Here is a 25,011-nt window from a genome sequence, read left to right as displayed (position 1 = left end):
ACAAGACAGGGACTGTAGGTTTGTTGTTAAGTAGAATCTGTTTGTAATTTTGAACTGGTACATTTTTAAAGTGTAGCTCCAGCCAAAAAATCTATTTTTTAACGTTTTGGAAAACATAGGGAAGGGTTATCACCCCTGTAACATTTGTTTTGCTGTCTGTGCACCTCTTCAGAAGATTGCACCTCACTTTCTGTCCCAATGACAAATGTTTTTTGACAATTTGGGGTTTTTAGTGAAACAAGGATTGGTGATAAAGCATCAGTGGAGAGGAGACACGTTTTTCCCATAATAACTCTTACAGGAGAGAATTTCCCTTCCTAGGGGTAGATTTCATCTCACTTCCAGTTGTCTCCTTCCGTTTGCAAGTAGGAGTCATTTGTAAGTTGGATGTTTGAAAGTAGGGGCCTGCCCTATATACTCTGTAGAAATTGTGGCCTTAGGTGTTGGTGTTGCCACAACACTGTAAGCCCTCACAGTTACTCTTGGTGGGCGCAGGAAAGGGCTCTGCTGTGAAATATTAGATGAAGAATTGTAATTACATGCCCCTGTGGAACAGGGTCAGAAAAATTGGGCCTTTGGTGGTGGTGGTGGTGGTGTTGCCACAGCACTGTAAGTCCTCACAGTTACTCTTGGTGGGAGCTGGAACGGGCCCTGCTGTGAAATATTAGATCAAGAATTGTAATTACATGCACCTGTTGAACAGGGGCAGAAAAATTGGGCCTTTGGTGGTGGTGGTGCTGGTGCCACAACACTGTAAGTCTTCACAGATACTCTTGGTGGGCGCAGAAACGGGCCCTGTTGTGAATTATTAGATCAAGAATTGTAATTACATGTCCCTGTTGAACAGGGGCAGAAAAATTGGGCCTTAGGCACTGGTGCCACAACACTGCAACCCCTCACAGATACTCTAGTTGGAGCGCAGGAACAAGCCCTGCTGCAAACTATTGCATCAAAAATTGTAATTACACGCCCCTGTTAAACAGGGGCTGAAAAAATGGGCCTTAGGCACTGGTGCTGGTGCCACAACACTGCAACCCCTCACAAATACTCTAGTTGAGTGCAGCAACGAACCCTCCTTGCAAAATATTGCATCACAAATTGTAATTACACGCCCCTGTTAAACAGGGGCTGAAAAATTGGGCCTTAGGCACTGGTGCTGGTGCCACAACACTGCAATCCCTCACAGATACTCTAGTTGGAGCGCAGGAACAAGCCCTGCTGCAAACGATTACATCAAAAATTGTAATTACATGCCCCTGTTAAACAGGAGCTGAAAAATTGGGCCTTAGGCACTGGTGCTGGTGCCACAACACTGCAACCCCTCACAGATACTCTAGTTGGAGCACAGAAACAAGCCCTGCTGCAAACGATTGCATCAAAAATTGTAATTACATGCCCCTGTTAAACAGGGGCTGAAAAATTGGGCCTTAGGCACTGGTGCCACAACACTGCAACCCCTCACAAATACTCTAGTTGAGTGCAGCAACGAACCCTCCTTGCAAAATATTGCATCACAAATTGTAATTACATGCCCCTGTTAAACAGGGGCTGAAAAATTGGGCCTTAGCCACTGGTGGCGGCACCCAGAACCAAAAATATTACAAGCTATCAGCATGATCATTGAGGAGGTAGAGGATAGTCACTCAGCATAACAGGATAGTCACTCAGCATCAGCATAGGCAGTCTTGAAGGGATCTGACATTTCAAAAACAATTATTCAGTTACATCAGCATCAGGTGCTTGGTAGCTGGTGGTGATCCAAGACTGATTCATTTTTATGAAGGTCAGTCGATCAACCGAGTCGGTGGACAGGCGAACCCTGTAATCGGTTACAAAACTTCCAGCAGAACTGAATGTGCGTTCCGAAAGAACGCTGGATGCAGGACGGGCCAGTAGCTCAATTGCATACTGTGCAAGCTCTGGCCAGTGATCCATCCTCAAGACCCAGTAACCCAGAGGATTTTCGGTGGGAAAGGTGTCCAAGTCAGATCTTGCCCCTAGGTATTCCTGCACCATGTAAAAAAAAAGACGCTGGCGATGGTTGCCGGAACCGATCATACCTTGGGGCTGCGGACTAAAAAATTGTCTGAACGCATCGGTCAGACGGCCACCTTCTCTACCGCTTCTTCTATGACTGACCGAAGCCTCAGCAACACGTTGTCCAGGAACAGGAGTTTGTAACCTCCCAGTCTCTGGGAACGCGTTGCACAGACCTTTCTGCAAGGCCTCCCGAAGATGTTTCATCCTCTGCTCCCTCTGTGACGGCAAGAGAAGGTCCGCAACCTTACCCTTGTAACGTGGATCAAGGAGGGTTGCCAGCCAGTATTGATCCCTTTCCTTGATACCACAAATACGAGGATCCTTCCGCAGGCTTTGCAGGATCAGGGAGGCCATGCAGCGTAGGTTTGCTGAGGCATTCGGTCCGGAGTCCTCTGGGTCACTAAGGACGACATGATCCGCAGCCACCTCCTCCCAGCCACGTACAAGTCCATGGGTTTCTTGGGACTGTAAATGATCCCTTAAGGACTGCTGCTGATGCTGAGTGCCAGGCTCCACCTCCATGCTGACACAATCCTCCTCTTCCTCCTCCTCGTCCTCTTCCTGTGTGATCGGCAGGCACGCAGGAACATTGTCTGGATAAAGGGGGCCTTGAGAGCTAAGGAAGTCTTCCTCTTCCTGCCTCTGTTCTGCCTCATGTGCCCTGTCCATAATTCCATGCAGCGTGTGCTCCAACAGGTGGACAAGGGGGACAGTGTCACTGTTGCATGCACTGTCACTGCTCACCATCCTCGTGGCCTCCTCAAATGGTGACAGGACAGTGCATGCATCCCTGATCATGGCCCACTGGCGTGGGGAAAAAAAAACAAGCTCCCCTGACCCTGTCCTGGTGCCATAGTCGCACAGGTACTCATTGATGGCCCTCTGCTGCATGTGCAGCCACTGCAGCATGGTCAAAGTTGAGTTCCACCTGGTGGGCATGTCACAGATTAGGCGGTTCTTGGGCAGGTTAAATTTCTTTTGGAGGTCAGCCAGCCGAGCACTGGCATTATATGACCTGCGGAAATGCACACAGACTTTCCTGGCCTGCCTCAGGACATCCTGTAAGCCCGGGTACCTGCCCAAGGACCGCTGCACCACCAAGTTAAGGACGTGAGCCAAACAGGGCACATGGGTCAGTTGTCCCTGTTGGAGGGCGGAGAGGAGGTTGGTGCCATTGTCGCAAACCACCATACCTGCCTTAAGCTGGCGTGACGTCAACCACCTCTGAACCTGCCCCTGCAGAGCTGACAGAATCTCTGCCCCAGTGTTGCTCCTGTCCCCCAAGCACACCAGCTCAAGCACCGCATGGCATCTTTTGGTCTACGTGTTTGCGTAGCCCCTTAAACGCCTACGGAGCACCGCTGGTTCCGAAGTCAAATCAGCACAGGAAGAGGCCATGGAGGAAGAAGAAGAGGAGGGGGTGGAGGAGAAAGGTGTGGCAGAATCACCACTAGTAGTATTTTGGAGGCGTGGTGGCAGAACAACCTCCAACACTACTGCACCTTGTCCTGCATCCTTCCCAGCTGCCAGAAGAGTCACTCAGTGCACGGTGAAAGATAGGTAACATCCCTGTCCATGCCTGCTGGACCATGAGTCAGCGGTAATATGCACCTTACCGCTGACCGCCCTGTCCAGCGAGGCTAAGACATTGCCTTCCACATGCCGGTAGAGAGCTGGAATCGCCTTCCGTGAGAAAAAGTGGCATTTGGGAACCTGCCACTGAGGAACCGCAGATTCCACAAACTCACGGAAGGGGGCAGAGTCTACCAACTGAAAAGGCAGCACTTGAAGTGCTAGCAATTTAGCCAAGCTAGCATTCAACCGCTGGGCATGTGGATGGCTGGGAGCAAACTTCTTTTGGCGGTGCAGCAGCTGGGGCAGGGAAATTTGCTTGGCTGTGACACACCTAATTCTACACCTTCATTCCTCTCAGTGCAGGTCTCAGAGAGGACTGAAGGTATAGTGGGGTTGGAGATCCCAGCTGATGAGGAGCAAGGAGAGGTTCTCTTTGTTCTTTGGTGTGGGTCTTTTAGGTTGCCAACGAACTGCATGGCAGGTCAACATATGTCTGGTCAAGCATGTGGTGCCCAAGCGGTAGATGTTTTGGCCACGAGAGATACGCTTGAGACATATGTTGCAAATAGCAGCAGTGGGATCTGATGCACTTGTCTCAAAAAAGGCCCACACCAAAGAACTGCCCCTCCTTGTTGGCCTTCCAGACATACTAATGGCCTGCAGTGAGATGTAGCTGCACAAAGCTGGGATGTATATATATACTGATACTGCAGCTAGCAGAATCAAATGCCTGCCTGTAGTATTATTAGTATGCGAACACAAGCAATTGTCTTCAGGTAGCTTTAGGTGCACACTGTACAGAGGACACAGTACATTAACTGTAAATACAGTAGCTGCCTGCCTGTGGTATAAATAGGAGCAGAACAACAGCAATTTTATTCAGGTAGCTTTAGGTGCACACTGTGCAGAGGACACTGTACACTAACTGTAAATACTGTAGCTGCTTGCCTGTGGTATTACTAGGATCAGAAGAACACCACCAATTTTATTCAGGTAGCTTTAGGTGCACACTGTGCAGAGGACACAGTACACTAACTGTAAATACTGTAGCTGCCTGCCTGTGGTATTAATATAGGATCAGAAGAACACCACCAATTTTATTCAGGTAGCTTTAGGTGCAAACTGTGCAGAGGACACAGTACACTAAATGTAAATACTGTAGCTGCCTGCCTGTGGTATTAATAGGAGCAGAACAACAGCAATTGTCTCCAGGTAGCTTTAGGTGCACACTGTGCAGAGGATGCACTACACTAACTGTAAATGCTGTAGCTGCCTGCCTGTGGTATTAATAGGATCAGAAGAACACCACTAATTTTCTTCAGGTAGCTTTAGGTGCACACTGTACAGAGGACACAGTACACTAACTGTAAATACTGTAGCTGCCTGCCTATGGTATTAATAGGAGCAGAACAACAGCAATTGTCTCCAGGTAGCTTTAGGTGCACACTGTGCAGAGGACACACTACACTAACTGTAAATACTGTAGCTGCCTGCCTGTGGTATTAATAGGATCAGAAGAACACCACTAATTTTCTTCAGGTAGCTTTAGGTGCACACTGTGCAGGGGACGCACTACACTAAATTGTAAATACTGCAGCTGCCTGCGGTACTGTACTAATAGGATCAGAAGAACACCACTAATTTTCTTTAGGTAGCTTTAGGTGCACACTGTGCAGAGGACGCACTACACTAACTTGTAAATACTGCAGCTGCCTGCGGTACTCTAATAATAGGATCAGAAGAACACCACTAATTTTCTTCAGGTAGCGTTAGGTGCACACTGTGCAGAGTACACAGTACACTAACTGTAAATACTGTAGCTGCCTGCCTGTGGTATTAATAGGAGCAGAACAACAGCAATTGTCTCCAGGTAGCTTTAGGTGCACACTGTGCAGAGGACGCACTACACTAACTGTAAATACTGTAGCTGCCTGCCTGTGGTATTAATAGAATCAGTAGAACACCACTAATTTTCTTCAGGTAGCTTTAGGTACATACTGTGCAGAGGACACAGTGCACTAACTGTAAATACTGTAGCTGCCTGCCTGTGGTATTAATAGGAGCAGAACAACAGCAATTGTCTCCAGGTAGCTTTAGGTGAACACTGTGCAGAGGATGCACTACACTAACTGTAAATTCTGTAGCTGCCTGCCTGTGGTATTAATAGGATCAGAAGAACACCACTAAGTTTCTTCAGGTAGCTTTAGGTGCACACTGTGCAGGGGATGCACTACACTAAATTGTAAATACTGCAGCTGCCTGCAGTACTGTACTAAAAGGATCAGAAGAACACCACTAATTTTCTTCAGGTAGCTTTAGGTGCACACTGTGCAGAGGACGCACTACACTAACTTGTAAATACTACAGCTGCCTGTGGTACTGTACTAATAGGATCAGAAGAATACCACTAATTTTCTTCAGGTAGCTTTAGGTGCACACTGTGCAGAGGATGCACTACACTAACTTGTAAATAATACAGCTGCCTGTGGTACTGTACTAATAGGATCAGTAGAACACCACAAATTTTCTTCAGGTAGCTTTAGGTGCACACTGTGCAGAGGACGCACTAAACTAACTTGTAAATACTGCAGCTGCCTGCGGTACTGTACTAATAGGATCAGAAGAACACCACTAATTTTCTTCGGTAGCTTTAGGTGCACACTGTGCAGAGGATGGACTACACTAACTTGTAAATACTGCAGCTGCCTGCGGTACTGTACTAATAGGATCAGAAAAAACACCACTAATTTTCTTCAGGTAGCTTTAGTTGCACACCGTGCAGAGGACGCACTACACTAACTTGTAAATACTGCAGCTGCCTGCGGTACTGTACCAATAGGATCAGAAGAACACTAATTTTCCTCAGGTAGCTTTAGGTGCACACTGTGCAGAGAACACACTACACTAACTGTAAATACTGTAGCTTATAGGACTAATAGGATCAAAAGAACACCAGCAATTTTCTTCAGGTAGCTGTAAATACTGTAAAAACACCTGCCTGCCTGTCAGTAGTAGGAAGAGAATAACAGGAACGGATCTAGCTAAACTGAATACAGTGTGTATACAACACCTAGGATGTATATATATACACAATACACTGTAAGTGCAGCTTACTGACTCGCCTGCCTACTCTATCTAACTTAAATCAAATGACACTGTCTCTCTGTCTATCTATCTCTCTCTCAATGCCGGAACACACTACACAGGGCCGCCGTGCAGGCGGCCTTATATAGTGTGGGGCGTGTACTAAACCCCCTGAGCCATGATTGGCCAAAGCCACCCTGGCTTTGGCCAATTACGGCTCTCTGTACAGACGGCGCTGTGATTGGCCAAGCATGCGGGTCATAGTGCATGCTTGGCCAATCATCAACCAGCAATGCACTGCGATGCCGCAGTGAATTATGGGCCGTGACGTGCCCCTCGGATTTGGCGCGAACGGCCCATATTGTTTGGAATTCAGCGAACGACCGAACAGGCAATGTTCGAGTTGAACATGAGTTTGATTCGAACACGAAGCTCATCCCTACCTCCAATACCCTAAGCTCATGAAGGTCTGGACTTGAACAATTCACCCCGGAAAAAGGGGCCTCCGAGGGCACAATTTGCTAAAACCTGGCGAAATATAACTCCATGTCCTTCACTCCCCACCCTATATGCCCAGTACCCCCCTCTAAACTCCCTCTCCACCCTCCTCAAATCCCCTACCCCACCCTTACCATTCCCCGACTTGTTTCAAAGGACTAAGTTCGAATTGTCCTGTTGACTATGTTCCAATTTTGCAACATCGTTACAGTTTCTATATTTGTTTATACTTGTTGTTTGCTTTTTCTTAGCTCCAGGGTTGGCTATGGCTGGGGCAGCAGTCATGCGCCTCCATCCATCTCTCGACTATGGGTTTTCTGTCTTTGAGTGATGGAAAAGTAGTCCTCCCGAGAGCTGCCTCTATTTTGTACTTGGCGACGAAGGGAGGGACCTTTCCCCCTCCCTTTGCCGCAGGCCCATGTTGGGCCTATGGGCACTTTGTCTCTCTCTCTCCTTCTTCTTTCTCTCTAACCTCTTCTCTGGTTGCCAGTCCACAGATAACGCTTCTCCTGGTGCCAGCTCCAGGTCCAAGGTTCATCGCCAAGCTTCACCCATGATCGGTCCAACTCATGCAAAAAAGGGTAAGTGATGTCCATGTCCATACACCCCTCTCTTCCCAAGGTCATGCTTGTTAACACACTTCCCCCCTCTCTCAGAATAGTATCACATATTGTGCAGGGACTTAATTCAGCAATCAAGAGAAGAAATGTCCTTCAGTCATACCACTCCCAAAAAATGGCAGTGGTATTGCTACAGGAGACACATTTTCCAATACGTTACAACCCCCCCTTCCTTCACGTCCACTATCCCCAATTCTTTCTAGAAAATGCCTAAGATAAAACGAAGGGTGTAGCAATCCTTTTTGCAAAGTCTTGCAAATTCAAGGCCCTGCAGGTACACAAGGACACCAAGGGTAGGTTTATCTTAGTGAAGGGGATGTTGGAGGATCATTTAAATTGATTCATTTCTTACTATACTCCCAACAAGGGTCAATCTCAATTCTTTTGAACAATGTTCCAAACCATAGGGCTTCTGCTGGAGGGAACAGTGATTAATGGAGGGGACTCCAATATCGCGTTCGACCAAAGACTTGACAAATCTAGAACACCCTCAGCTCAACTCACCCGCCCCAAGAAAATTAGCTCCAGAATAGCGAAATTTATTTACCAACAAGGTCTCGCCGAAATTTGGCGAGCTCAACTCACCCGTCCCAAGAAAGTTAGCTCCAGAATAGGGAAATTGATTTACCAACAAGGTCTCACTGACATTTGGCAAGAACTCAATCCATCTAACAGGGACTACACACATTTCTCGAACCCCCACCAATCTTACTCCAGAATTGACCACATTTTTATTTCTTCAATACATATTCCCGCAGTTAAAAGAGCCTACATTAGGGACACAGCCCTTTCAGACCATTCCATGGTTATCCTCGTATTACAGGGCCACCTCACCAAACCGCCCCTTCCACACTGGAGACTCAAGGAAACTTTACTTAATGACCCAGTCCAGGTCATAGTCATTGACAGAGCACTGAAAGAATATTTCCTCCTAAATGACGCAGAGGGAATCTCAGCTGAGACTTTATGGGCAGCCCACAAAGCTACGATCCGGGGAAAGCTAATCCAAATAACAACACAAATTAAAAAAGAAAGAGCCTTGGACTTAGAGAAACTTGAGAAAGACTTTTCAGCTTTATGCAAACAGCACAAAAAGGACCCTACAAAGGTCCAAACTGCCCAATTAGATGCTGCTCGAATAGCATTAAACCTAGCGGTCAAGGCCGAGATTTCCTTACATTGGAGTGGAGCGAGATTTTATCAGCAGAAAGACAGAATGAGCACGATATTAGCCTCTAGGCTATCTCCCAAAACCCGTACCTTCTCACTCCCTAAAATCAAACAACAGGATGGCTCAACTACCTTAAATCCCCAACCATTCTACAATCATTTCAGGCTTTCTACACTAAATTGTACCAGAAAGGCAACACGGTGGACAATTCCACCTTTCTAGAGGACCTAAATATTCCCACACTTCGTAAAGACTATACAGATACTATTGAAGCCCCCATCTCAACAAAACTCTAGAGGTGATCAAAAATCTAAAATGTGGCTCGGCTCCAGGGCCGGACGTGTTCTCCACCCTTTACTATAAAACTTTTGCTGACACCCCGGCTAACAAAATTTTTCAATTCTAAATGTAAGATCAAACCTAACGCAGCTTACATCTCAGTTATCCCCAAACCAGATAAAGACCCAGCACAAGTAGAAAACTACAGACCCATCTCCCTAATCAATAATGACTTAAAAATACTCACCAAAATATTGGCCAATAGAATGAGCTCTTTTATCAACCTTTACATTCACAAGGACCAAGTGAGATTTATCCCAGGAATACAGGGCCCTGACCAAATTAGGTGATAAATTAGGGTGATAGACATCAGCTCGATCCTACAATCCAGTTGGGATGGAGGTCCTCATCAGGAAGGTCTCCTCCTATCATTAGATCTGCAGAAGGCCTTTGATTCCCTCTCTTAGCCTTACCTTTTCACTATCCTAAGGCGTTGGGGGTTCGGGGAGAGCTTTCTGGGGCTATTAAAATCCCTTTACTCTACCCCTGAAGCTAGGGTCAAACTTCAGGGTTTTTACTCCGACCCCATCAAAATCTCCAGAGGAACTAGGCAAGGCTACTCTCTATCCCCACTTATCTTTGCCCTAGCGATTGAAACTCTAGCCATTGCGATTAGATCAGATCAAAACATTAAGGGGGTGAGGTGTGGACAATCAGTCCACAAGTGTGCACTTTTTGCAGATGATATCCTGCTCTTCGTCACCTCCCCAATAACCTCACTACCCAACAGACTTCTAGACTCCTTCGGGAACTTATCAGACCTAAAGGTGAATATGAACAAATCCCAAGCACTGAATGTATCACTACACCCCTCATTGGTCGAACAACTGAAACCCTCCTTTAAATTTAAGTGGAGCAGTTCGTCAATCCATTATCTAGGGATAAACTTTACCCCTAAGATTGATCAACTTTACCAGGCAAATTTCCCCCCCATGTATCGCAAACTGGAAACTGACCTATTAACGTGGTCCCTACACAACATATCATGGCTAGGTAAAGTCCACTCAATCAAGATGACCCTCCTTCCTAGGCTCCTCTACTTATTTAGATCCCTTCCGATAGCAATTCGAAAAGATCATCTAAAGTCTTTCCAGGGAAAGATAATCAAATTTATCTGGTGGAAAAAAGGTTACAGATTAGCCAGACGCATCCTCTACAGCCCTACAACACGAGGAGGACTAGGTCTCCAAGATCTCTTTAGATACTATCAAGCCGCCAGACTTGCACAACTTTCAGTGGTCTACTCTAGATATGAGAAACCGGATTGGATCACTATAAAGAGACAGGCCGTCCCAACATACACCCTAGACTACCTATTATGGTGCCCCCAAATATCTAGACCCCCAATAATGTCCCCTACCCTATCCCACTCCATAAAATTATGGGACGACATGAAACATCTCCCTTCTCTGACATCAGACATTTACCCACTAGCTAATATATTCTACAATCCCCTTTGTAATCCAGGCATGGATATCAAATCCTTCCAATAGTGGCTACACAAGGGGATGTATTGTATTGGACACTATTTCTCCACATCTGGCCCAATCTCTTTGAAACACTGCATTGAAAAGCTGGAACTCCCCAACTCAGAGAAATTCAAATACTATTAGATTTCTCTATTCCTCGCCTCTGTTTGGAAAAACAAACCCACTCCCCCAGAGTGGAAACCTGGGACCTGGAGGAATGGCATAAAAGGGGAACGAGAGCATCTAAAGGTATTATGAACATTTCACTGATAGGAGCAAATATGAAAGTATTAACTAGACGGTATCTAGTTCCCCCCGAGATTAGCAATGATGCTTCTCTCTACCTCCCCCCTTTGTTTTAAAAACTGTCAAGCTCAGGGTTCCATGCTCCACATATGGTGGGAATGTCCGAGAATCAAAGGACTTTGGAGCAAAATATTCAATCTTATCCGGAGAGTCTCTGGCCTCACTGTCCCAAAAACATGTGTGCGTTACTGAATGTACACATCCCCAAGGTTCCTAAATACTCCCAAAAAGTGATTTAATTTATGCTTATGGGAGCGAAAATCACTATTGCTAAGGCCTGGAAGAAACCAACAGTCTCCCTTTTAGCCGCCAAGAGAAAGATCTCTTGGATCATGTCCCAAGAAAAACTGGTTAGTACAATACTGGATACTGCAAAAATATTTGAAACAATCTGGGAACCCTGGGCTAGGCACTTAGGCATCTCTCTCATCCCTGGAGTCAAAGCATTATGAACGATTATATAAGCTTCAGGCACTGGCAACCACTCCCTATACCCTCTCTTTCTTCTGATCTCTCTTTTCTACTCTTTTCTCTTCTATTAGTTTTATAAAGTTCAAGATAGCTTTTTTAGGGACTCTAACAACCGATAGTTGGAGTATACGCCTCCACCATCTTCACATTGGTAGGAGCATACAAGCACTAGCCATAATCTATTAGGGTAGTTCTTGCTCTATCTAGATTACAACAGTAGTGTACAGCACAGTCACGCAACTCAGGAAATCACTGTTATTCCCGGGAGGCAAGACAGGTCCTGGCTTCGAAAGAGCACGTATCTTAATTTCCAATAATGTCAGCTCCTGACACAGTGTGAACCCCTACGGGGTGTTGGGTCTGACCTTCAATTTTAGTGTTCTTACTTCTTTTTCCCCTGCTCAGCTGAAACTCAGGTAGACCTTATATTGAAGGGACTATATGAAGTTGAGTGGTTTGTTGTTTTCTCGTTTGAATACCTCTGTTGATCGTTTGCTCTGTATCAAAGTGTACTGCTTTACAAAAAACGATTAAAAACTCAAAAAAAAAAAAACTTGTAACAAACAAACAAAACATACCTGGATATTACTATTTATTGTATATCAAATTGAGTTCAGACGGATGCCTTTGTTCCCAGTTTATGCCTTCTATGGGGAATCGCGTTAGTTGGAGCAATTAACACCGACGTCATTAAGTTTTTTTCACTGTCATCTGGTTTGATCCCGGGCAGTTCCCTATTTTTTTAAACTATTTTGTGTTCCCTTGCTTTTTATAGTTGTAATGCTTGCTGTGGTTTTAGTGAATAAACCTTTTTGAAGCTTATCTGCACCATGAAGCCTTCCTTTGCTATCCCCTATTGAGTGATAACTCTCAGGACTATCTTTGGAAGTAAACTTATCCCGGCTAGTGGCTTCCCCCAGATCCTCATATTTAAGAACCCGGCTGGAAAACCTTTACTTTTGCTTGCTGCGGCTGGATGAGAGCTTTTTTCCTGGATTGAGGAACAGGTGGATTGTATCGTTGCTAGCAACGATATAATCGTTGATCTCTAAAATCTGAGGTCCAACTGATCCGGTAAGCGGCATTATTGTTACATTTTGTGGCTTCAGAAATATCAAAGTTTCCGAATGTTGGAAGTTTTTTAGAGGTTTTACATTACTATCATCATTTATATGGACTTTCGTTTTTTATATAACATGGCTGATATTGGTTTATAATAAGTTCTCTAGAGGTTCCATGTTGTGATCCCTATTCACATGAACTTTTGTTTCTATACAGCGCAATTTTTTCACTTGAGAACACGTTTATATGGGCTATTGTTTTTGCACAGTCAAATATTGTGATACACGCACATTTTGATGTCATAAATTTTTTATGTTTATTCACTATTTCACTGTTTGACACTTAATTAATCAATTAGTGGATGTGCGCTTGTTTCTTTTTGTATCATTACTATTTATTGGTAATAACACCAGGGATTGTTAATCCAGGGAATATCCCATTTGTCTTCATGGGGATCAGGGAGGAATTTACTCCCCCAGGAGAAAATTGGATCATGCTTTATAGGATTTTTTTCTGTTTTCTGTATATGTGGGGTTGTTGCATTGTAAAAAAAAAAAAATAATAAAAAAATATAAATTGTAAAAAGAATATTAAAAAAAAAAAAAATGTAAAAAGAAAAAATTAATCCTATTGACACAGTCCAGGCCTCATCAGTGCTACATATTAGTGACACTGTCACATGACATTAAAAAAAGTAATCGGTATCAGCGACTATATGAAAAAAGTATCGGTACTTGTACTCGGTCTTAAAAAAGTAGTATCGGTGCAAGTATTTGCTAGTATTTGCTCTATTTATTTTATTGGTTGAACTGGATGGGTTCACCTCTTTTTTCAACCTGTAGTCGTTTTTAAAAAAAAAATATGTTCAATAAAATAGCAGCTGACAATATCAGCTTCATGCAGAATGGTGATCTACAAATACTAATTCTATACTTTTTTCAGCCTAACAATGTAACTGTGTAGCCAGGCTTTCTCTACAACTTAAAAGCCATCTAGACAGAAGGTTTAGGGAGGTGTCTTGTAGGACTTCTATTTTCTTTATGGAGACTGAATAATGCAGCAGACAAGTAGTGCACACTGCACAGACACGTGAGGAAGACATGCATTGTATTATGAAACTTAGCTGGAACATGGGCGGAGTCATGTTACTCCTCCTACCTCAATCAGCCTATGAAAATCCAGCTGTGGCCTGATTGACAATAGAATGTGATGTCATATTGAAGGATGTGGCATTAGCTGAGACCTCACCTCCACCCAACCAAGTGACATATCTGGTCTTCCTTCTATCTGTAAGTATTTTTATAAGATATTTTGTACTCTTCACAGTTGTGAGCCCCCTTCTCTTCTTACTTCCTCTATACTACATACTCTAGGGGTATCTTTATTCTATATCTACTCTGTATTGTGAGTATTTCTGTGGCTGCTTCATTACATACTCAACACTCAGCATAGACTTTCAACTTTCACTTCCTCCTTCTCTTCTTGGGTGTAAAGTCTTACATTGAAGTAATTACATTTTACCTGTTATCATTTTATATGTATCACTATTATTTTCTTTATTTTTTGCAGCAAAGGGGTTTCAGTGATTGTGTAACCATTAAAGGACAATCCCGGTTCTTATGAAAAGGTGAGCTGATCACAAAGGGAATGTCCCTGTTTTTTTAGTTGTATTTCATTTTTACCTGGGATAGCCTTCTGTTTAAGCTATTATGTGTAAATTGAGATGATTTTGTGTTTCTCTTGTGTTACTCTACTTCATATTATTAAGCAGATGTTAAAAATCAGTTGTCATTGTAAGAGCATGAAAGTTTATAGAATTAATCTTCTGCCACCCAAGTAATGTACATGTGTGGTGGCAAGGAGGGTGGGCTTTAATGCCCACATGCCGCACATAGGCATGAGCAGGTGGCAGAACTTTCTGTGCTGAGCGCATTCTCACTGACCGAGCTGTCAAAGTCATCACTAGGTCTCTACTAATGATTGGGAGTTCGGTGGGAGCGGCTCCCAATCATGTCACCACTGTGACAGCCAATCACACTGGCCACATGATTGGATGGTCCTTCCCACCCCTGGGTGTAAAAATTGTGTTAAAGGGCACCAGAGCAGGTCAGGAAGAGTTTATTATTATTTTTATGTGTTTATTATTTTATTAGTGGACCAAAATTGTATAAAATGTCAAACTATAAAAAAAAAATGAAAAGCTGCTAAGTTGTAATGTTCACAGACTTTGTACTTATGCCTGTCATGATAAGAAATTTCAGTAAAATACCCCCACATGTCTTATGTTTTAAATTGCATGGCATAGACTTTGATATATACCAATATATGGCCATTCAGAGGCAATCATGAGATGATGGTCACCTTCATCAGGCTGAGGCTGGGTTCACATACAGTATGTACAGCTGTGGTTTGCAGCTTGGGGTCCTGCGTGTTTCTGTTCACTAGTTCAGGTGCAATTCAGGTGCAAATTTTTTCCTAAATTTACACCTGAACCAGACCCAAAAATGCACAAGACCCTTTTGGAAACTGCACCGCGGCCACCCCATACGTGTGTGAACCGGCACCATTGAGAGCTGGCCACACTCACATGTCGTGCAAATTTGATGCGGTGAAAACTGCATCCAATTTGCATAGATGTGAACTCGGTCTAAAGGTTGTAGTGAGTATTCTCTGTTGGTAAGTGCGTGTTCACTTTCTCATAATAATGTCAATCTGCATGGACAAGATCAACCTCCTGCAGACATGTAAAATGGTGATGTAGAAATACTAATTATATACAGAGGTACAATAATTACCACTTACAATAAATAAAACATTTCTTATGAACATTTGTTAAAACGTCCCTCATAAGTGCAAGTGTCAGTGTCCAAAAAGTCCAATGATAAATATTCCTTAATGGAAGAACTAATCTCCATAGCCAAAGACTGTCCAACCAAATTTTCACATACTTGGGCCTTATTTGACCCACTTCACACCACAGCCAAATTCAAACTTTTGACAAACCAAGCCACGACGACCCAAACACCCCAAGACAATTACACTCCTTAAAGACTCTACTCTTACAGTCCAAAAGCTGACCCCATCAAAACATGAGATAACTGGCCTCCCTCCCCTACACAAGGGAAGATTGAGGGAGGACCACTCTTAAGCTTTCTAAGTAAACACCCTAATATCTCCAGACCGGGCTCTTCCACCCATCCTATGCCAATCCCTCAGGAATTATGACAGCGACTGGGAGGTAGGTTGACATCCTTTTTCCCTTCCCCCCTCCCAACCTGACCCAACACCCCCCCCCTCACTCCCCCCCCCCCTCAATCCACTCCCCCCTTTTTTTTTCTTTTTTTTTTCTTCTCTTTTTTTCCTCTCTCCTCTCCCCCCATTCCCTTTTGCCCCTCCCTCATCCTCTCTTCTTGGGTAATCCAATCCCTATATCCATCAGAACTCTATCCCATCTAACAACGATATTTAGCCGACTTTGGTTTTATAGTTGTTAGAAGCAATTAATCACCCCGAGTTGGTAATTTCCTCACGAGCAAGCAAACCCCCGATTTTATCCACCAAACACACTCAAACCTATATTAGCACTAGATAGAAGAACTGATACCGTGATAAGCTTTGCCATTTAGCGAAATAACTACAAATGAACCTCGTGTCTTCTTCATTGTACACTCTGTTGACTTAGGCTGGAACTTCTTTACAACTATTATTTCCAATTAATGCTGATCAACACTGTTGTCAAACCTGTTGTATTGGATATTACTGCCTCAGGCACCTTGTTCAATTGCATTGTAAACCTTCTCTTTATTTACCAATAAAATTCTATGGAAAAAAAAAAAAAATCTATCTATCTATCTATCTATCTATCTATCTATCTATCTATCTATCTATCTATCTATCTATCTATCTATCTATCTATCTATCTATCTCTCTCTCTCTCTCTCTCTCTCTCTCTATATATATATATATATATATAAATAAATATATATATAAGAAATATTCCTTATTATACTTTATCATTTTTTTTTTACTAAAAATAATAATTGTAAGTGCAAGTACTAGTATGCAAAAAAAACCTGTATTGTGCAGTAATTTTTATTATAAATATTTAAATAAAAATAAAAACCCAAACTCACATTTATAGGGGCTTACAAAGCATTGCATAGATCATGCTTGATATTACCAGTGACAGAGACTAGCATGCAGGATGGCATCAGATTATAGTGTTTTTAAAATAATAAGGCTAATATCTAAATATTTGTTTAAAAAGTGCTTTTAACAAACTTTAAACTTATTAACATGAATACAATTACAAAATCAAATGTATTATACAATAATTTCTTAGAAATCAATAATAAGCTGTTTCAAAGTAGATGAAATACACGAGGCTCAATTCACAAACCTAAAAAAAACACCAGGATAAAGATCCCAATTAAAAAAGTGACAATTACTTTCAGCTCAGTCAGTGAGATCCGACATTCACAGTCACATCACTGAAAACAAAAATTCTTCAGGGATTGAGCCTTTGGAGCTCCAATAGTGTATTAGACATATAAGGTATAATTTAATTCGACATGAATTTAATAAATGAAAAATATGCATTGTAAAGTTGAAGTAAACACAGAAATTTAGTAGGTAATTTATTGGTAGGTAGGTAATAGAATGATGGCAGATAATTTATTAAAGGCTTCAGCCACCTTTTTTTAAATGTAATAAATACACCCACATTAATAAAATTAAAAAATGTGCATTTAATACATTTTTGCATGCAAGTCATCATTGTATGATGGGTGCAATGCTCAGGCTACTTCATTTTTATGTCCCAGCTTTAGACCTGTATGGACCTTTTTATTATGGGGCTAGAGGTAGTAAACAACAGAATACAAGTCCAGTGATGTCATCACACTTGTGTCGGCACGGTCTGTGAGTCCCTCTGTCCTGGTGGTAGATGGGACTTGTAGTCTTCCCATTCACAGACAGGATCTGTGAATGGATGATATAGCTGTGCGGGTTTAAAGACACACAAACTCCCTAAATTAAAAAAAAAAAACAGGATGATCCAGGAAGAAGCACCCCACAATTGGGTGGAGTGTTAAATGTGGGGGGGTTGGGGAATGTGACCATGTTTCATGTTACACCCTAAAATGGGTGTGACATGAAACCTTGTCTTAAGGGTGGACTTAAAAGGATCCATCTAACATACATAATTTAAATAATGAAGGAAAAATGCAGCTAAAAGTGGAAGTGTGAGAATGGATATACTGTTTATATAATACCATACCCAACATTCAGCAAAGATATTTACACCAGTCATACTTGCAATGACAGCAAGAAAATGTGTCATTAATTATTATTTTTTTGTTTCAATATTTTTATTGAGGTTTTTCAATACAACCATTCAGATTCAGGGTATATTCCATTTCCTAATAATGTGATCCTGTAAACAAAGGTACAAACTTAAACTTAAACGTAAACAATACAGTCATTAGTAAAGAACAATTAGCGCTGGACAACGAGAAGGATAGAGTACTGGGCATGAGGAACTCTGTGACAATCTGCTGGAAATGCCGGACATGCCTCCAGTCCACCCGACCAACCCACCTGGGAACATAGTATGAACGGGCGGGGGTATATCCATCCAGCTCCCACTCCTTCATCCCTTTCGCTCTCTAGTTGGTGTATTCGTCAGAAAACAAGAAATGCTTTCGTTCCAAAAGGACTATGAACTGTAAACTAGGGCAACAATTGTAGTCTGCGAGACGCAGAGCATCTCATCTAAAACGTATTTAGCTAAATAACCGTCAAGATTGAGCATTTATAACCAGCAGTGGTATCTTCTTTATTGTTTGTTCACTCGAGTATGCCTAAGGTCAGTAATGGGGGAGCCTAGTCCCCACTGTGGTGAGAAAGAGATATGGGAAGGGGGGGGGAGTAGGTGAGGTATTATCAGACTAATCCATGTGTGGTTACATGTTGAGTCCTATAAAATCTCCCCAGATGAAGGCTGCATATAGGGTGTACACAAGGGTATCTTTAGTAAAGCCAATCCAGAGGAACAGAGAGAGTACAGGGAAGAAAGAAGGGAGGAAGAGGGGGTGGGGGGGATTGTGTTGAGTTGTAACCTTCCATGCTTAGACATTCGCGGCCTCCTCCCAGTGAGGCCTCTTACGCCCTCAGGATAGGCTCTATTGTGCATTTAATGTTTTGTGGAATTCTGCTGCGTCTGCAAAGTGCAGCCAACACGCCCAGGTCTTGCAGAATTCTGTATGTGTCTCTCTGGCCTGGTGGACTGGGTCTTCCATTTCCTAATCTTTCCTAAGCGTTGGAGCCAATCTGAAATAATAGGGGGGGGGGGGGGTGTTCCCATGAATTAATATTAAAATGAATCTAAAGACTGATTTTTTTTTTTACCTTAATGCATTCCCTGAGGAGAGTTAAAAACACCCCACTAACTGTTTCTCCCACCTCCCTACAGACTTACCCGGCTCCTCTCACTGATCCAGCAGATCTCCTTGTCTTGTCTACAACAGTGCTGCTCCCTTGTCCAGTTCTCACAGGAGACTCTGATGGCAGCAGGAGCCTTAGGCTGCTGTCAGTCAAATTCTGTGAAGAGGGAATGGTGGTTTAGCTGGTTAGGAACACCAGGGATTTCACACAAAGGAAGCAATACAAAGAGAACAGAATACTTTCTCATACATGTACATGGTACAGCAGGCACATATGAGGAATATGAAATGTTGGGTAACAAACATATTAAGCTTCTCTTAATGTATGGGTCTTCAGCTGGAACTTAGGGCGTCATAAGTCATCTAAAATTTGCTAGATTTTACCCCATCAACCTTCAGACTTTTGATGCATACTCAGAAGCTATAGAAACATGCAGTCTTCATATATATATATATATATATATATATTGAATAAAAACATGATATTTTATTGTACATAAAGAGAAATAAAGAAAATTACATATACAAATGAACTAAATTTGATTAAAAGCATAAAATCATACATATATACAAACAATTGGCCAAAAGTAGCCAGATATTTCCAACCTATAGTTTGATACATGATCTCAGATGAGTGAGCTCCTGTGCGTCAACGCGTTTCACTGGTTCGCTTCCTCAGGACACACATAGGGATAAGTATAAAAAAACAATAGGTCTCACTGTAGAGATAAAAAAATAAAAATAAACCACATTACACTATACCTATTATTACACAGAAACATATACAGTATCTCACAAAATTGAGTACACCCCTCACATTTTTGTAAATATTTTATTATATCTTTTCTCTTTTCATGTGACAACAGTGAAGAAATGACACTTTGCTACAATGTAAAGTAGTGAGTGTACAGCTTGTATAACAGTGTAAATTTGCTGTCCCCTCAAAATAACTCAACACACAGCCATTAATGTCTAAAATGCTGCCAACAAAAGTGAGTACACCCCTAAGTGAAAATGTCCAAATTGGGCCCAAAGTGTCAATATTTTGTGTGGCCACCATTTTTTTCCAGCACTGCCTTAACCCCTCTTGGGCATGGAGTTCACCAGAGCTTCACAGGTTTCCACTGGAGTCCTCTTCCACTCCTCCATGATGACATCATGAAGCTGGTGGATGATTGAGACCTTGCGCTCCTCCACCTTCTGTTTGAGGAGGCCCCACAGATGCTCAATATTTCAATCAAATTGCAATCAATTTTTTTAAATGATTCTTTATCCTGAAGTTTGTGTGTCTATGAAACTTTTGGCACCGAAATTAGGAGTTTTTTGCGGCATAGGCATGCAATGTATACAGTGACTAGGTTCAGGTTCTGTTTATTCATCCCTCCTTAAAGCAGAGCTTCAACCAAAAGGGGAAGTTCCGCTTTAAGTCCTCCTCCCCCGCTCCTCTGCCACATTTGGCAGGTCTTTTTTTTCCGCTTGGGAGCTGGTACTTAGTTTTGAAGTTCTTCTCACCCACTCACTCCCCGCAGTCTTCTGGGAGATACTTTATCACATGTCCCAGAAGAATGCGGGGCCATTCACAAAGCACAGCGCGGCTAATACATGCATAGTGGGCAGTCGGCTGTGAAGCTGCAAGCAGCACAGCCCAGCTGCCCAGAGTTAAGGCTTCATATACAGTTGTATGCAAAAGTTTAGCAACCCCTGACAATTTCCAATATTGTCATTTATAAATATTTGGGTGTTTGGATCAGCAATTTCATTTTGATCTATCAAATAACTGAAGGACACAGTAATATTTCAGTAGTGAAATGGGGTTTATTGGATTAACAGAAAATGTGCAGTATGCATCAAAACAAAATTAGACAGGTGCATAAATTTGGGCACCCCAACAGAAAAATCACATCAATATTTAGTAGAGCCTCCTTTAGCAGATATAACAGCCTCTAGATGCTTCCTATAGCCTGTAATGGGTGTCTGGATTCTTAATGAATGTATTTTGGACCATTCCTCCTTACAAAACATCTCCAGTTCAGTTAGGTTTGATGGTTGCCAAGCATGGACAGCTTGCTTCAAATCACCCCACAGATGTTCAATGATATTAAGGTCTGGGCATTGGGATGGCCATTCCAGAACATTGTACTTGTTCCTCTGCATAAATGCCCGAGTAGATTTTGAGCAGTGTTTTGGGTCGTTGTCTTGTTGAAATATCCAGCCCCGGCGTAACTTCAACTTTGTGACTGATCCCTCAACATTATTCTCAAGAATCTGCTGATATTGAGTGGAATCCATGTGACCCTCAACTTTAACCAGATTCCCAGTACCGGCACTGACCACACAGCCCCACAGCATGATGGAACCTCCACAAAATTTTACTGTGGGTAGTAAGTGTTTTTCTTGGAATGCTGTGTTCTTTTGCAGCCATGCATAACGCCCCTTGTTATGACCAAATAACTCAATCTTTGTTTCATCAGTCCGCAGCACCTTATTCCAAAATGAAGCTGGCTTGTCCAAATGTGCGTCTGCATATCTCTAGCGACTCCGTTTGTGGTGTGTGTGCAGAAAAGGCTTCTTTTGCATCACTCTCCCATACAGCTTCTCCCTGTGCAAAGTGCGCTGAATTGTTGAGGGATGCACAGTGACACCATCTGCAGCAAGTTGATGTTGTAGGTCTTTGGAGGTGGGCTGTGGGCTGTTTTTGACCATTCTCACCATCCTTCACCTTTGCCTCTCCAATATTTTATGTGGCCTGCCACTTCTGGCCTTAAAAAGAACTGTGCCTGTGGTCTTCCATTTCCTCACTATGTTCCTCACAGTGGACACTGACAGCTTATATCTTTGCGATAACTTTTTGTAGCCTTCCCCTAAACCATAATGTAGAACAATCTTTGTTTGCAGGTCATTTGAGAGTTGTTTGGAGGCCCCCATGTTTCCACTCTTCAAAGCAGAGTCAAAGAGAACAACAACTTGCAATTGGCCACCTTAAATACATTTTCTCATGATTGGATGCACCTGTCTATGAAGTTCAAGGCTTAATGAGCTCACCAAACCAATTGTGTGTTCCAAGTAATCAGTGCTAAGTAGTTACAGGTATTAAAATCAACAAAATGACAAGGGTGCCTAAATTTATGCACCTGTCTCATTTCGTTTTGATGCATATTGCACATTTTCTGTTAATCCAATAAACCTCATTTCACTACTGAAATATTACTGTGTCCTTCAGTTATTTGATAGATCAAATTGAAATTGCTGATCCAAACACCCAAATATTTATAAATGACAATCATGGAAATACAGATAGTAACCCACGTTTAAAAGTCAGTTTTGCCACGTTTACGTGTCACGTTTAGCTGCGTTTTGCCACGTTTGCATTTAGAAGCATTTAAAAAAAATAGTTTTTTCAAAATAGCCAAAAATGAAAAACACCTGTAAACGAAATGTAACTCGCGTTTAGCTGTGTTTAGCCACAATTAGAAGCGTTTGGCGCTTGAAATGCCTCTAAAGTCAGCTTCTGAACCATTTTTTTTGCGTTCCAAAAAAAGTCTCTAAACTCAACTGCCTAGAAACGACTATAAAGGACCCTGTGTACATGTACTGATAAGATAACATGGAGGAGAGTTCAGGAGCAGTTGAAAAAAATGCCCAACTGCTCCTAAACATCCGTTTACCAGCAGCAGTGTACATGAGGCCTAAATTGCTGCGGCTGGGAACCCGAAGGATAGTGAAGAAATAGCCAAAGTGAGGATGGCACTGGATCCCTGGACAGGTACGTTTCCTGTTATTAAAAGTCAGCAGCTACAGGATTTGTAGTTGCTAACTTTAAATTTTTTTATCCAGAGTGGAGAACCGTAAGTTTTTTCCTCTCCAACCGCACTATCCTGGAACCCTTTACTCTGCATGGATGAGAACCCCTGAGTAATCAACAGTGTCTTCACTGTTGAGTAGACTGTTGAGTACTCCACAACCCAAATAGTGGAGAAATGTACCTGCCATTCAGGACCCATGCCTGGCATCCTGTACGACTCCAAAAGCAAATATTATTTAAAAACACGCTGTCTGGTTACTTTTTCCTGTATTTCTCCTAGATATGAAAAGTTTGTTTCTTGAACCAAGCAGTGATATACTTTCAGACAAGATGGCACGTGCTGATTTGAAGGAGACTACACCGGAGTTCAGCACACTCACAGAGGTAACACGCATCTTATTAACACTAACCATCAGCTGTTGGGTTTAAGTAAAATTGTGTCATGCAAATTGACTGAAAAATCTACACACAACCGACCGGAATCAGGTCCAGCGGAATCATTTAATCGTATATTCCGATCGTGTGTGGGCTACATTGAGCTTTTTCTTTTGAAAATTCTGACAGACCTAGAAATACAACATGTTTTAAATCTTTCTGACGGAATCAATTCCTATCGGGAAAACTGTTCGTCTGTATGCTATTCTGACGGACCAAAAACGATGCAAGGGCAGCTATTGGCTACTGGCTATTTAAAGCAGGAGTAAACCCATCCATAAAACAGTTTCATTTCCGGCACGTGCCGGAAATGTCACACTCACATTGGTTGTGCTCTCAACCAAACTGTCAAACCATCCAATGGCTGGTGTCATAAATGATCACATGTACAGCATCATGGTAATTGTAGAATAAACAAACGCAAAGATGGCAGCTTCCTTGGTTGAAATCGATAAGGGGGTTTACTTACACTTTAACTTCCTTTTTCTAGTCCTGTCGTACGTGTTGTACGTCAACACGTTCTTAGCGATCGGACTTTGGTGTGATCGTGTGTATGCAAGTTCGTTTCAGCGGAACTCCGTCAGAAAAACTGTCAGAAAAACTGGTCGTATGCATACAGCTAATGCCCTGTACACATGGTCGGAACACAAAGGTCATCCCTACAGATAATATAATATCATGTATTTACTTGGTAAAGCTGATTAAAAATACATTTCATTTTTATTTTGATGTAGGAGGACAATGCCATTTCTCCAAGTATTCATGGGATCTACAGGTAACATGAGAAGTACATATCTTACTAGCATTGTGTGTGTGTATATATATATTTATATTTAGTGGTAAACAGAAAAAAGAAGATATATTTAAATACACTATACTCTCTCAGTGTCTTGCCTAAGAGGGATCTATGTATATTTTTTTATTTAGGCGCAAACTGGAACCTGGCCAGCTTTTCTGCTGTTCAGAGACGGGGATAAAATTCCAGGTGAAATCTCCAGTCACAATTGAATATGAGCTGGAATATGGCAAAAACTACATGAAACAAATCAAAGACAGTGGATATGAACTCGTGGGTCCTCTGTTTAACATCACTGTTAAGCCCGGTGTGGTATCCAGTGTGCACCTGCCACATTATTTTTATTTGGAAGGTAGGTCATATTCTATAACTGCTCTAGGTGTGAAAAATATACATACAATTCAAGTTTAATGTTTCACTATTTTATCCAGAACAAGGCAAAACATACCACCCCTGTGTGAAAGCTGTAAATCTTATTTGTTTGACTGCGTAAATGTGTGCCTTTTCCATTCGTGTATACATCATATGGCCAACATTTTTATGGACACCTTACCAAAACTTGTATAGGAGCATAGGCAGAAAGTCCTAATGACTGCCAATGATTCACAAAAAGCACTGACCTGTCCGGGACATCCCAACAGGTGAGAGCAAGAAACAGGATCAGGGGATCCATAGATCAAGGAAGAGGAGGAAATCCATACACAGGGGCCCCAGTTGTGAGCTGGAGCCCCAGCTTTTTAGGGTCTCCAGGAAGAGGGGAAGCTCCGTCAGTGATCAGGCAAGCAGGGATGACACACACATACCGCACAAATCATTTTTGTGTCCCCACCACCAGTCCCCTCTTCAAATCAATAGCTTGTGGGCAGGGCCCAGAGTTTCTCATCCTCCTCTGGAGTTTCA

The 25,011-nt window shown here is 42.5% G+C and overlaps 1 protein-coding gene across 1 annotated transcript; it reads left to right on the top strand.

Annotated features, from left to right (window-relative positions):
• Positions 1 to 14,202: 14,202 nt before the first annotated feature.
• Positions 14,203 to 24,604, top strand: LOC141147956 (NACHT, LRR and PYD domains-containing protein 1b allele 4-like). Its single transcript, XM_073635115.1, has 5 exons — positions 14,203 to 14,262; positions 23,161 to 23,264; positions 24,050 to 24,090; positions 24,243 to 24,463; positions 24,543 to 24,604. Exons 2-5 carry the CDS (start codon positions 23,163 to 23,165, stop codon positions 24,602 to 24,604), a joined length of 426 nt encoding a protein of 141 aa, XP_073491216.1. The 5' UTR covers positions 14,203 to 14,262; positions 23,161 to 23,162.
• The last annotated feature ends 407 nt before the right edge of the window (positions 24,605 to 25,011 follow it).

The sequence above is a fragment of the Aquarana catesbeiana genome, linkage group LG06, assembly GCF_042186555.1.
Source record: "Aquarana catesbeiana isolate 2022-GZ linkage group LG06, ASM4218655v1, whole genome shotgun sequence".
In the NCBI taxonomy this organism is placed as follows: Eukaryota; Metazoa; Chordata; class Amphibia; order Anura; family Ranidae; genus Aquarana; species Aquarana catesbeiana.
This window is presented reverse-complemented; position numbering and strand designations above follow the sequence as displayed.